Source organism: Eutrigla gurnardus (genome assembly GCF_963514095.1).
Source record: "Eutrigla gurnardus genome assembly, chromosome: 2".
Lineage (NCBI taxonomy): Eukaryota > Metazoa > Chordata > Actinopteri > Perciformes > Triglidae > Eutrigla > Eutrigla gurnardus.
In genome coordinates, this window is record NC_139916.1 from 7,364,272 (window position 1) to 7,378,900 (window position 14,629).

The 14,629-nt window shown below is 43.2% G+C and overlaps 1 protein-coding gene across 1 annotated transcript in view; it reads right to left on the bottom strand.

Annotated features, from left to right (window-relative positions):
- cacna2d2a (calcium channel, voltage-dependent, alpha 2/delta subunit 2a) overlaps window positions 1-13,024 on the bottom strand; it is a 126,104-nt gene extending 113,080 nt beyond the window's left edge. The window contains exons 1-2 of the mRNA XM_084032634.1: window positions 12,637-13,024; window positions 7,611-7,692 (exon numbers count right to left, since the gene is read on the bottom strand). Of these exons, the coding sequence (XP_083888760.1) occupies window positions 7,611-7,692; window positions 12,637-12,752 (198 nt within the window). The 5' untranslated portion in view covers window positions 12,753-13,024. The remainder of the gene's footprint in view (window positions 1-7,610; window positions 7,693-12,636) is intronic.
- Between the last annotated feature and the right edge of the window lie 1,605 nt (window positions 13,025-14,629).

A 14,629-nucleotide genomic window follows, 5' to 3' on the forward strand; every position in this document is an offset into this window, starting at 1 on the left:
ATGCATTGAATTCCATTAGACCCACTGTGGGATTTACTAATACATGCTAAGTGATAGCAATTACAGCGCTGATGCCAATTTAAACAGCAACGTCATATATCACTGCAACAACAACGCTTCGAAACTGGCAAAAGAAGAAGAAAGAATTCCGAGTGCCAGGATTATTAACAAACAAGCTCTGCCCTTGGATTTCAGTTTACTGGTAAAGCTGTTAAGTTAGAAGTCTGGCCAATTATACAGAGCCAACTTCCATTTCCATGAATATCAAATCTGAGCTGATATAAGCTTTTATAAAAAAATAATAGAGCAACATTCTGGATGGAGGGAAAGTCGCTCGACAGTTAGATGAGTATATAAGCGTAAAGGTAAATTGTTACATTGGTTGTGGAAAGTAAGTGTTTTCCATTATCTTGCAATTTGACTGTGAAATAACACATACAGAAGGTAGTGATGTTCTTTTCCTCTCTAATCAGTGTAGTGATGAGTTTTAGTACATTGCCATCAATATTTTACATTAGACTACATTTATGAGACTCTCTCAGGTCTGTAAGTTGTATCAGTACAATCAGGACACACACTGTTCCTCTACTGTCCTGTCTATGACACTTCTTAGTCAATTAGAGGTAAAAATGTCTTTCGTCAATTGATATTTTGGCCCTAATACTTGTTTTGCCAAATACATTTTGAGGAAAACTTAGTTGATACCTGCATTAGCCTACTGTATGTACTACTTTTTTGTACCATACACAGTTTTTAAGGAGGTAGTTGGTATATAAACCAAATAGGACTTTAACATTGGATAGCTTGGTTTGGTTATGTTTAGAAGACAACAGCACTCGGGTGAAGGACAGGGACGTTAATGAAGTGAACATATTCCGTCTTGTGCTTCAACAACTAACCAAGACCGCCGTCTTATCCCTGACCTTAATCATGTGGGCTTTGTGCTTGAAAATTATTGTGAAAACATGCTTTAGTCGTCTCTTAGCGATACTTTCCGTATGAGCATTTTTGCATTACTTTAATTTCCTCATCATGTTTATGAAATCGTAATTCGGTAGGCAATATATTTTCAAACATATGCATGTATGAATGCATATTTTCCAGTATACGTGTATCGCAGCAATTGTAGTGGTGGAACACAAATCCTATCAAAAAAACGAAGCAATGGGGAAAGAGGGCCAGAGGCGGAGATGACAGTGAGTCTCGCTCAAAGCCGAAGAAGAGGGTGAATAGACTGTGGAGGGAGGGGGAGCTTCTCTTCCAGGTTTTACAACAAAAAAGCCAGAAAAACACTAGGATGTGCAGAATGAAATAGATGTAGGTGGCATGTCTGAAGACCCCTCTCAGATGGCAGCAGAGAGTCCTTACTGCCTACATGATGAAAAAATTACAACGCTTTTCAAGGACTTGCACGGTACCTTGGCGTTTGAGAACCACCCACTGCCGCGGCAAGCCAATTAAAGTTATTCAGAAGTGTGACCAATCAATCGCAGGTGGAGGAGGAAGAGAAGAAGAGGAGGACAAAAAACCTCTGAGACTTCAGCGCACACAAACTCTCTCACATGCGCACACAAACAGCCGTAAAAAAAAAAGAAAAGAAAAAAGAAACAAATGCATTTTGTTCATAAAAGGAAAGTAAACGTCACACCTACCACTTCAAACATAGAGAAGCGCTCCCTCTGCAGCGGAATGAATAAAGCACTTCACACCTGGAATTTTCGAGGGCATCACGCCACTCCACATTACCATTGCAACCCACTCACTGTACCTGGGCTTTTTTCCCTCTCTCTCTCTCTCTATCTGTCAAGCACAGATAGTACCAAAGACGCGTCATGCGCTGTCTGAAACATCAAACGGAAGACGACTGAAAATGACACAATGATGCACACACACTCTGCTACTAATAAATGTAGAGAGACAGAGACGAGGGGGAAAAAACGATTTGCAGAGTAGGCAAAATAAAGCATCTTCCTCTGACAGGGCTGGAGCTTTAGCAAACCTCTAATCCTATTTGGACACATAATGCTATATTGTCTTCCTTCAAAATACATGCAAGGGCTTCTTTTCTCTGCAAAAAAATGGACTAGTAGCTTGATGCTTTTTGTTTTCCTTGAATTCATCAAGTAACGATTAGTTAGACACATACGGCCCCCCGAATGTACCACAGGGAGTATCTGACACTTCAGCCATCTCTGCTTGTTCTTTGCCGACACTAAAGGGGCTGTTTCCCCTCCCGAGTGGACCTTTACGGCTTCATCCTGGTAATTCACAGCACTGAAATGAGGCACATACACTGTGATATACTGTATGATGTTAGAAATGTGTCCAGGGAGACGTGAATTCTCTGCACCATGTGTCACTGTGTTTTCTCAACCTTCGTCATTGATTTCAGTCAGCTGGTGAGCATTTAAAAACCTGAAGGTCAAAAATACGGACGAATCTTTCAAAATAAAAGATGAAATATTCAGCAGAGTCGTACCAATGCAAAGCATTTGTGCAGGATTGATTGGAAATGCACATCATTATAAGATTAGCAGTTCAATTTTCGGTCAAATTCAAATTAAATGTGTTAATAAACCGGTGGGGGTTTGCAAGGGCTCAGCACAAAAACTATTTCTACATGTAAAATATCTGCAGCGATTATGATTTCAATTTTTTTTTCTTTTTTAAAACAGAAAATGAAACTGGAGACAGGGTACAAACACTATGCAATCTGGTTTCACATTATTTTCCTACATTTCACATTTACACTGCAAAGCTATTCCAAGCAATCCCTTCCAACACCAACCCCGGGATATCTGCATGCAGGGCTGCACTCTGCAGATATATGTATTTTCATTTATATAAACACCGCCAACCGGTGCCAGGTGCCATCAAGCCAGGGAGCTGAGGAATCCTCGTAACCTTCCCCGGTGTCAGAAAACCAATAAAAAGGCGGGAAAAATAAATAGTGTGTGTTTGTGTGCCCTTCTGTTCTCCCGTCAGCCCAGGGGAGACCGGGTCTAGGAGTTAGGGTGCTGACCGGTTGTCACACAGCTTGTATGTGCTTCTAATGTCCACGGTCATTTTTTATTTTTGGAAAGTACACAGTTAATGATATGGTTTGCACACAATGAGAGACATTCGTTACACAAGGGATCCAACCAAATAAAATGTGGTGCAGTAACGGATGTCTGAGCTTTCATGGCCCCCCCCTTCTTTGGACACTACACCCATGAGGACAGATAACTAGAAAATAAGTCTCCCTCTCTCTCTCCTTTAAAGGGAACTTCTCGTGGTGGGAGGCGGGACCTTCAACTCTCGCTCTGAACTCTACAGGCTGAAGGAGCTATTAAGTCAAGAAACAAATGGCACATATCAGCCCTCACAGCATCGTCCACTGATTGATCAGCACACTAAGGGAGGGAAAGGAGGGGCGACGCTGACATCAGCTTTAGAAAGTGAGGAGGGGGTTGTGGAGTGAAAGCAGGGGTGATGTCTAGTACAGCACTGGGCATTTGAGACAGATTATTGGATGATTTCAGTGGTCAGCAGTAGCGAGTAAATCCAATTGTGCACTTTATAGAGACTGTTTGTTGGGATCAGCCGTCTTCTTCCGGGAAGCAGGAGGGAGGTTTGCAGGAGACATTTTGAATTGTGTACAGCCTGCATACAACAGGTCCCTCAAGTCATAAAAACATACCTGTGCAGATCAAATTGAACCAGAGCTTCAGTGATGCTGACATAAAGAAACGACACACACACACACAAACACACAAACACTGGAGGCACTAGAGGCAAGAAAGTCTGTGTTGAACCAAGATAAACCTGCAGCTAGCAGGAGGTCAGCGGGCCAATGGATGTGGTGATGACCACACAGTAAAAAAGAGACACACACAGTGAAGGACAAAAGGAAAAATAACACACACACTTGGTAAAGTAAAAAGTTCATCTGAAAAGCGGATGAATCGCCTTCCCCGGCCTGCTTCTTTCATATGTGGGTATATTGAGTTGGATGTGCGTCGTTCTCAGGTTTCCAGTAATCAAGAGCAGCAAACAGCAGGGGGAGAGGGCGTGGAGGCGCCACAGACAGACTCTGTAACGTGCCAGGCGGAACAGAGGGGGCTCAGGAGCAGTCATGTGCAGCAGGCTAAACGCCGATTAGACTCTTCTTATTGAAATTAATTTGAGAGAGTTCAACATATGTTGCATGGCATCGCTATTTAAGAGGTGTGCTAAATTTGAGCGGTGTGTGTGCTTTTCGCTAGTTTGGAGGTGTGGTAGACGGAGGAAATAGTTAAGTTCATTCATTAAAATATTGTCCTTGAAGTCATTGAATATTTTATGATATTCTATACTAAAGCTCCATTAAATTTCAGAGGAAAATGATTTACCTTAAAATATGTATTATTAAATATTAACCAGACGTTCCAACCTTTTGGGCTTATGACTGCTTAAAAAAGCAGCATATAATTTGGACTCAGTGACACGTTTTAGATGTTTAAGAATTTTAGAAGGTCGACCAGAAAGAGATTTCCCCTTTAGCGCGTCTCAGATGGTTTTCGTTTAAATCACCATTCATGGCCCAAAGAGGTCAACTTATCCAATATCTTACAAATGAGCAAAGATTCGAGAAAAGGTGTAAAACTGAATACATAATTTGAGCAACAGTAGCTCCGTCTTACCGCACTACTTATCTCATGATCATACTCATGATTTATCACTGGTGGGAGCCTCAGCCCGAGGATAGGAAAACACTGGAGTAACGGTGGGTAGTTAAAACTAGCTCAGCTTTCACCAATCACAATAGTAAATTGTTACTTAGATAGTAATCCAATGCCATTACAATTATTGAGCAGTCAAATTGGCTCGTCTGCTTCAGAAAGAGTAGTTTTACTTCTGAAGTACACTAATAATACTTGTTTTACTTAACTTTTACTGAACATGTGTCCATCAAGTGTCTAAATATGTACGGAAAAAAAAATATTATCTCTGATAAACCATCAAATCACTGTAATGACAGCATGTGGGTGTAGGCGTGCTCTCCATGTGTGCCTATTTAAAGTGAACAAGCCCGAGGATAGGGAAACAATGCTAGTGTCCAACGCCGCCTCTCATCACCGCATACTGTAACACATCAAACACAGCAGCGCACGGGATAATGAGGACGATAAGGACTATAAACAGCGTTGCTCTGCTCACATTTAAATGTATCATTCCTTGTCCGTCCCCTCTATCACTTCATCCATCTTAAGTAGTTTGACTCTAAATATACACACAAAACTGCCTAAACATCCATCTCAATTGACAAGCCATTTTCCATCCTCTCTCTGTCTTTAAAAAAAAATAATAATCCTCCTCCACTCTAAAAAACGCCCACTCTCCTCGTCTACTGGCGCTCCACACTCTTCCATTGCAAACTTCCCAGTCCTCCGATACATCACTCACCCTCTAGCTTCCTTTCACTCCCCCGGGGAAGAAGAATAATCATGACCAAAACATATATTAGAATGCGATTTCAAACATTTAAATTGTATTTATTTCTCCGAGTCGCAGCCTCAAACTAAAACGCATCAAAAACTGTGCCTTTTCTGTGTTGTTTCTCGAGTTGACCAATTCCAAACATATTCAGCTATTTTCGTGCTGCCATGTCTTGGCCCTCTCCGTCTCCGCTACCCTCGCTTGTCAGAGAAAATAAAAATCTCAACCAGGAAGAACGGCACAGACCACATTATATTCAACTTCCCTGTCTCTTCCCATGTAGGACAAACTCAAAAATAATTTGCACACACTTAACATTTTTTTTTTCTTTTTTTTTTGGTCTGTTAGAATAAACTACGCATGAAGAAGAAGGGGGCGCAGAGGGAGGCAATCTTGTTACCAGCCGGCATAGCCCTGGGAAGATTTCTATCAGACACACGTATAGAGAGAGGCATCCATTTAGAAAATGGCTTTCTAGGCATGCTGGGCCATTTAGCACACCCTGTGACGACTCCTGTTTGGGGCCATGATAAATGTTCTTTCACACCAGCTCTGTGCACACTGTCAGGCCAGCACGCGCATGCACACACAGCCATATGGGCATCTACGAAAGACACATAACCGGGTTGGACGGTAGATTTTTTTTTTAGAGACTGGCTTCGCTAGATTTCAGCACAGAGAGAAAACTTGTAACCTTTAAATCCACAGAACTTAAAGCACTTAACGTAATGTGAATGAGCGATCCACCATCTATACTGTAACCACATATACAGTGCATCACTATAAATACCAATACACTGAAACAATAACTCAACCTGACTGACAGGAATTCTTCAGCAACTCCTTTTTTTTTAAGCAGAAAATCCAAGGACCTGAATCCAAGGTCTCATTTGTGAGGATTTGTCATTTTCTTTCTCATATTGGATAGTAAAGTCCATATCTTTAGGTTTTGGACTGTTGGTCAGATAAACAAAAAAAGCAATTGGAGGGCAGCAATTTAATTGTGATGGGACTTTGTGATGGATTTTCCACTGTTTTCTAACATTTTATAGACCAAAGTATAATCAGTTTATTAAGAAAGGACCATCAGGTGAATGAAAATTGGAAAAAATTAAATAGCTGCAGCTCTGAAATAAGTTGCACGACTTGTATCAGATATCCGGTAAAAATGTTGAAAAAAAAATAAAGATTTGTGGTGAAATCCATATTTAAGTTTCAGGTAAAGTTAAGGATGACGTGCATCTTTGTGAGTTGAGAAATGCATTATTGTTTAGAAGTCTACTGACATTTGGAAATTCACATTGCTCAGCGGGGAAAACTGAAAACATATTTGCACAAACTGCGAAAGGCAAATATTTTGATGAGCAAACATCCTCTGTTGTGTGGTTTGCACTGGATGAGTGCTCAAAATCCAACCTCTCTCTATCATGTAGTCTGAGAGTCGGCCTGATATCCACCACTGGTCACTAACCTTTACACCAGCGCCATCGCTGTCAACTCACTTCCTCCTCTCCGGGATCCATCAACGTCGCCACCGCACACTAACCACTGTTACTGCTAGCATTAAAGCCGCCACAGGCGCGGTACCGGCTGGATGAATCACACTCACCCATACAGCAATAATGAAGCATTTATCCCAGGGTGCATTACAAACCCTGGAAGCACGGCGAACATGCGCACATGGCAGAAATATGATGAAACAGTGTCAATCACACTCTACTCAACCATCTGCTGTACCACAACACGGACACATGTTACACGCAGCCTTATACAAGGACAGACACAAACAACCAGAGCCAATGTATCTGCTATATATGCTTCTTAAAACAAGTGAAAATATTGTTAATTTGTTAAAATCCCTTTACTTTTTCCCCCCCAAATGTATCTTGACTTTAAAGCACTGATTTCACATGTATTTTAATTAGGTCAATCCAGAAGTATCAGAAGGGAAAAAGCACATCTAACGTAGTAAAATCCTCTCATTAAAAATGCAACATTTTTTGCAGTGCTTATAAAAACACATTGGCTCACAGACACACTCGGGAGTGATGTTGTACAACCTCGGCCGGTGAAATCTTTTCAAATTAATAATGCAGGGGGAAGAAAAAAAAAAAGTGCCGTGTCACATGCAAACCATGACGTCAACTCACCGATCTCATCTGCTGGGTTCCGGTGACGTGCTGCAGAACCTTTTCCAGCTCCTTCTCAATGCGCCCAGCCCAGTGAATCATTCTGGAAAATAAAATTAGACAGTTTCAATCTGCATCGCTCGACATTTTCACCTGAGAATGTCACCGTCGTTTATTTTTGCCTCATCTGGATGAGTGAGCGAGTGTGTTTGCGAGACTGTGTCGCCCATCTTTGTGTAATCTCTCCTCCTGTTGTCAAACTACCCATGCTCTCCCCCCTTTCTGGACCCCTATCTAGACGCGTCTCTGTCCTACGTCTCCTAATGTTAATCAGCAGCAGCCCCCTCCTCCTCATCACATTTTGTATACGTCTGCTCGGCCCCGGCGGGACCGGCGGCGGCGGCGAACGTGCCTGTCGTGGCTGGGCTGGGATCAGCGGCTCTGCAATAAAACCGCTCAGGTCTGACAGAAATGCACCCTAAGCAGGAGCTGATCTCCGTTAGACGGGAGCCAAGTTTGGAATTAAGAGATCAAACGGCTCAAGCTCATCACCGTATATCTTCCAGCGAGCAACAAATGACTTAATGGATCGAGATTTTCACTAGATTATTTTTAAAGCAGCAGCGGAGGCTAACCTGCCAACCAGGATACAATCTGAACAATCCACACGCACGCCCAAAAAGAAATTCTCACTCAAAACAAAAACATTACGAAAGCTCATCTTTCAGAAATCAGATGAATAAATGCTGTCGCGTGTATTCGAGCCAACCACTGACTCCATGCCAACCTTTTCCTTTCAGCAGCTCGCAGATAGCAAATCACTAGCATCAACAAAACAACGGAGTCATTTGTCTTTGAATATGATGATGACTGAAACAAATGTCATCTTTAAATGTCAGATTCGCTCAGAAGACAAGAAGGAAGACAGATTTATTAAATTGCACAAATCTGCCGAAGCGGTGACAGCGCTCGCCATAATCACAACGTCAGAGCGGGCCTCGGCGGGAGAGTGAGAGCCGAGCAGACGCGCCGGGCCCATTGGCTGCGTTTATAGGGAACGGGATTAAGAGCAAGCAAGTGGGCCTCCAAAATGACGGTGCAGAGCAGGACCGCTGGGGAGAGGCCGCTGACTATGAAAAGGTCACCTCGATATTAAAACAAGCTTACAGTGAGAGCAGAGCCGAGGAGGACGCAGTGATACTAACAGTGAGGGACAATACCTCTGCCCCGAGCCAGGCAGCCTTCTTACGCAACTTCATTAGTCTACACACGCTGTGTATATTGTGTTTGGTACATATACACACACACACACACAATGTATATACACACATTTGACAGAATGACACACAGTGAGAGGGTACTTTACATTAATGTGCACAATTCTGATCCAATTTTGATATTAATTATACAACAAATGTAGAATTGTTTTCATGCAATATGCAATTTGATGGCTAAGCGTGTTTAATTTGAACCCTGTTCAGATCACTCAGCTAGAAGTAAGTCTGGGCGATGATACAATTACATAATATAGTGATATCATTCTCATATTAATAGAACGTTTTCACAAATGTGGGAATGTGGGAATTATTTAATAAGTTAAATTAGTAATTAGTAAGTAACTACATGGAACTTTCATTTTTGCTATGATTTTAGCAGTCACTATGAACAAACAGGGGCAGCAGGGTCTGACAGTCTTCCAGGCACTGTCCTGGTTCTGGTTCTGGTTCTTCTGTGCTTTCCTTCCCTCCAGTAGGCCCAGTAAAATGGCCAGGTCCTCCAGCGTGGTGTTGGCTACCAGTGGGGACCAGCAGAGCAGCGAGGCAAAGCTCTGCACCTGGACGGTGCTGCTGAACAAAGCCAGATCTGGGTCTGCCTGCTGGCGGGGTGGGCTGGTCGCAGCCGAAGGCCCCACTGAAATCTGAGCTGGAATCTTAGCTGGAATCTGAGCTGAAGGAGTTTCTGGTGAACCAGCATGATTGCGTTGGATATCGCCAGAATCCAAATGGGGGCACCGATGACAAGCATTAAGAACTATAGAGAAATAGCCAATCTTCTAGCTGATGGTGTTGTTTACTTATGTAGGTCATGTAGAGTCATAATGGGATAAATAGGGGTTAAACATTTCCCCAACAATTGGGTAAATAACTTGAAAAGATATTGTAAGATAATGAAAAGCGATAGTGTATGCAGTATTAATTTTGCCCATGTAGCCCACCTCAGTCAAATACAATTAGGAAAATGTTTGAATGTGCATCAGCCACACATTTAATGGATCCACTTGCAACATTTTAGAAATCTCACAAGGCAAACTGTAAACTGTGTCCCAATATCGCAATGACAAAATCCTACAGACAATATTTACTTCTATATAACAATATAAATATCCAAAACACACACATTAGCCTCATCACTCCTCCTTACTGTTGTTTTCATTTTTCTAAATCCATTTCATTACATTGAATACATGAAGACTAATCAATAACACACTTAAATATGCAGACTAATAACCACAATCCAGTGACAGGCAGCACAAAGTCCAACATGGAGCCTGAACACAACTCAGATCATATGAAGTATAATGTTGTATGACTTGACATTTATGTTGGAGCAATGGTTAATCAAAAAGGAGAAAAATATTTCATGGTCCCAAATGTGCAAAAGGCCTCCATTCAGTAGGAACCACAGAGATATAAAGGAGACGCTTGTGTGGTAAATTATATGCTCTATTGAGGCCTGATGTTCAACGAATGCCTTCTGTGTTGTGAAGGCTGTGATCTGTCTAAAAAAAAACTAAGAAGTTGTCAATGTGCACTACATGAAAGCCGACTGATGCTCCCTGGCTCTTTGTAGTCGGGTGTAGCATAAAGTACTGTTTGTATTTCCTGTGCATTATGATTTATGTTAGAGAAACATTGTGGGGGGAAAATATGATATAATGAGTTTGGATGGGCGACCTGCATGTCAGCCACACACACCGTCGCCATATCCGTGCTGCTGAAATGGATCTCGTCATTGGAAGTGTGACGCTGAAATATCTTTAAGGGCAAAAGGTGGACTATTTTCGTACGTGTGGAAATAACTAAATTTGAAGGAAATTGCTCTGAGTTTGATAAACTCGGCTAAGCGAGGATATTTTATATACCTGGAGGAGATTGTACATTAGGATAAAAGGTTATCATAACTGGTTTAATACACATGATTTAGAAATTTGGAAATGATTTCTTCCATGCAAAACACTTTCCTTCACACTCACACACACACACACACACACACACACACACACACACACACACACACACACACACACACACACACACACACACACACACACACACACAGAAAATGAACACTTTCTAAGCCCTGCCGTAAAAATGAAATGTAGGACATTCTGCCCTGACTTATGGACACATTTCCTCAGCTAGACTTTCAACAAATACATCAACTGGTGTTAGAGTGTGTGTGTGTGTGTGTGTGTGTGTGTGTGTGTGTCAGATCTATACCAGCGATGCACGGCCTCAGCCGCTCCCCTATAGTTCAACTGGAGAAAATCTGGCAAATAGCACAGTGATGTGGGTGAAGCAAAACACAGCTTTTTAAAACCCAAGATATGCCAGAATACAGGGTACCTAGAAATAATTTCCCAGTTTTGGACTTTAAAGTAAATATCTATCTTATCTAATGAGATTCACAGTATTTTATTTTATAGTTATAACAAATAATCTAAGTCCTTCTAAAAATCATGCTGTATATGGAGGGAAGATACTGCTTGCCATATTATAAATAATACATTTATAAACATTAAATACATGTGTAGATAATAAAATATATACACATATATAATTTTTTAAAACCTTGTAAATGCATTTCCAAAAGCATCCACATTTTTTAAAATCCACATGAATGCGTTCACACCATCCACATCGCTCTTCTTTATGGTGCTCAAGTGATCAAATCAATGATGCAGCTAATTGTCCTTTTAAACCAATCAACAGAAGGCCTAATAAAAGGTGATTTTCCTTTGAAAGTCACCTTGGCCATCAGGAATAACAAAGAGACCCCCCCCAGTGGATGCATCAGGGAGGAATCATTTTCTTCATTCAGCAGCCGGACTAATCATCAGAACAGGAAAAAGCTGGTAAACGGCTGCATGCGCAGACGTGATGTTTCAGTCGCCGCGTGTGCCATCTGAATTTTGATCATCGCATTGTTTGAATCTCGGAAGGAGTTGCGGTTTGAAATGTTCGCAAAACAATTTTCACAACAGGTGTACCCTGAAAAAGTCCAACAACAGTTTACACACAGCTGGATGCTCAGCTTGCGTCTGCCTGCTGTGTGGCCGCCTGGAGAAAGCAACACTGATACTGGTTTCAAATAGTTTTTTTTTTTACATCAAATGTCTGATCACTGCACCCCAACAGAGTCTAAGCAAGTAGTTTTGGAGTTTGAGCCAAAGCTGCAGCTGGAGGCTTTCAGAACAGGCGCTCCTGCAGCATTAACTAATTAATTTAGTCTCTGGATCAAAAGTGTCCTGATGGAAACACCTGTGTATCCTGCAGTGTGACTGAGATGATTAGTGCAGGACTTCACAGACTAGCTCAGCATATCCATCATGCCTAAATGGGATGCCCCCCCACCCCCTCCAACCCCCCCATTCAGCGACAGCAAAACAACACATCGACTAGTATTTCATATTTTTACATGGCTGTCTAATAGATTGTTGCTCGGCTGGCTGATTGGCCAGTGGCACCTGTGCGCGCTCCCTGCAGCCCGTTTCCGTGTTGACTGTGACAGACTGAATCATGCTTTTGGGGTATTACGGTAAATGCCACTGGCCGCAAACAACAACACAGGCTTCATGACAGCGGGCTTTTGGGAAGGAGACGGAAACTGCGTCTCCCGCGTTTGAACATCAGGGACAGCGGCTCCTCTGGCGCCGAGGTAAACGCCGCTTAGTGGGGGCCACCTGTCCTAGTTCCGCGCTCCGCACCCCCCCACTGTTTATCCCCCCCACACCAAAAAAAAACAAAAAACGATGCAGGGTACTTACGTGTAGTGCTGGGGGAAGAGGTGGGTCCCGTCTGTCGGCGTGGAGACGCATATGATAAGTAGAGTTTGGACCGTGAAGAGGCAGAAAATGCCGTACGACTGCGCGCAGATCGCCATTTTCCATTAAATATTCAAGAAACTGGGATAAATAAGAGAAGGACCGGAAGGACAGTCTCTGAGCAGCTGAGCTAAGAATAACCGAGCTCCGGAGGAAAGTGTGTGGTGGGAAAGGCGATGGTCGAAGGCTTCTGCACACTTCAGCCGGCAGCGAGATCTCGATCAGAGACGCGCAGGAGGACTGGCAGTGAAGACGCGGGAGATCCGGATCAGAAAAAGATGCTCTGCTGCCCGCCTGCCTAGTTGCGCACTCGCTGTCCTTCCTCTTCTCCGCCGCCGCACATTTGCTCCTTTCCTCTCCCACTCTCGCCGATGTAACAACCACACAGAGTGAAGCGCGCCGCGACGGGAACAGCGTTCCCATCCCCGGTTTTCAAAATAAAACCCGCGTGAAGTGCAACGCGCGGCATCGTCAGATCTGTGTCCGAAATCATATGAAACCATTATATTCCTCAATGAAAAGGCCTCACCGAGAGCGCAGTGCAACTACAAGGATATAGCATCAGGTGATCAGAGGTAGTTAACTTCATTTATGGAAATATAATACTGATGCAACTTCGCTGTAAGAAACTGTGAATATATGGTCCAACATCCAAGCATTAGCCCAAGGACTTTTGTGCGCGGGCGTTTTATTTTGAAATCACAATCGCCTGATTTCCTGTATTTAAACATCTGTGGCACTTGACTCAGCCGTCGGTACAAGTGGTCCTTCCTCCGTTCAAACATGCCTATTCCTGTGTGAGGGACGGGGGCGCGCACCAGGCCACCTCCTCCTCCTCCTCATGTCCACTCTGCACTGTGTCCTCCTCCTCCTCCTCAAACCCGGGATTATCAGCAGGAACCAAGGCTTTATTTTGGTAATTGGAGGCATGACTCTGGAGGGGCGGGTTGAGTTAACTGGAGTGTAAACATTCGGCAATCACCTTGGGGCTCCTCTCCAACTGCATTTGTTCTACTTATTAGCGCATCCAGTGGATGAACATTTAAAATGAATGCAAGGAGAATTAATCACCTCATTTTTTGAAACACCTATTGTTTAATGCCGTCACCAATAGGCTATTTAGACGAAGGGGGGGAGGCTTGAAACGGGGCATGTCTCCTTGTTTCTTGTAACAGCAGGCCTCTGAATAATCATAAGCTTGGTAAGAAGGTAGCGGAGCAAGTTTTCCTCTGGACATAAGTCAGATATTGTTCATTTTAACGGTAAACAAGGAGGAGAGATGCGCTGAAGCCTCAGAGTGAATCTAATTCAGCATGAAGTTACCCCCCGGAGAAGTGAATATCTCCCTCCATCAGCTGTGTGCGTGCATGTGCATGTGTGTGTGTGTGTGCGTGCATGAGTTTGTGGCTGTGTGCACATATGCATGATGTTGTGTGTGCACCTGTACCTGTCACGTTACCTTTTCCCGCACTGCCGTTTGTTCTCTGATCATCTTATTCCGACTGGAGGGCATAGTAGGGGTGACACATTTCAACCTAAACAAAACACATTTTTCAGGGTTATCCATGTGATAGAGGACTTCTTTTTTTTTTTACACACATGATTTGCTCCAGGGGTGTTTCTGTCCCCACAGTCCTTTGCACAATATACAGGTGACTCCTAGGGGAGTCTTCTCACACAGCTTATTTGCTGGACACAGACAGTCTTTTGTCTCTATTGTCCTTGGCTCCGTCGGTCAGGATGGCACACAGGTGCTCTGCAACCGAACAACACAACAGAACAGTCGGCAGGGTTTGCTGCACAGCAATACTGTCTCTTTGCTGACGGGCAAGACGGGGGCTGCTTCGGTAGAAAGGACACACTGCGGGGCACGGACCTCAGCGGGAGAGGGGAAAAACCCACCTGATGGCGGGGATGAAGAGCTGCAGCAATGGTG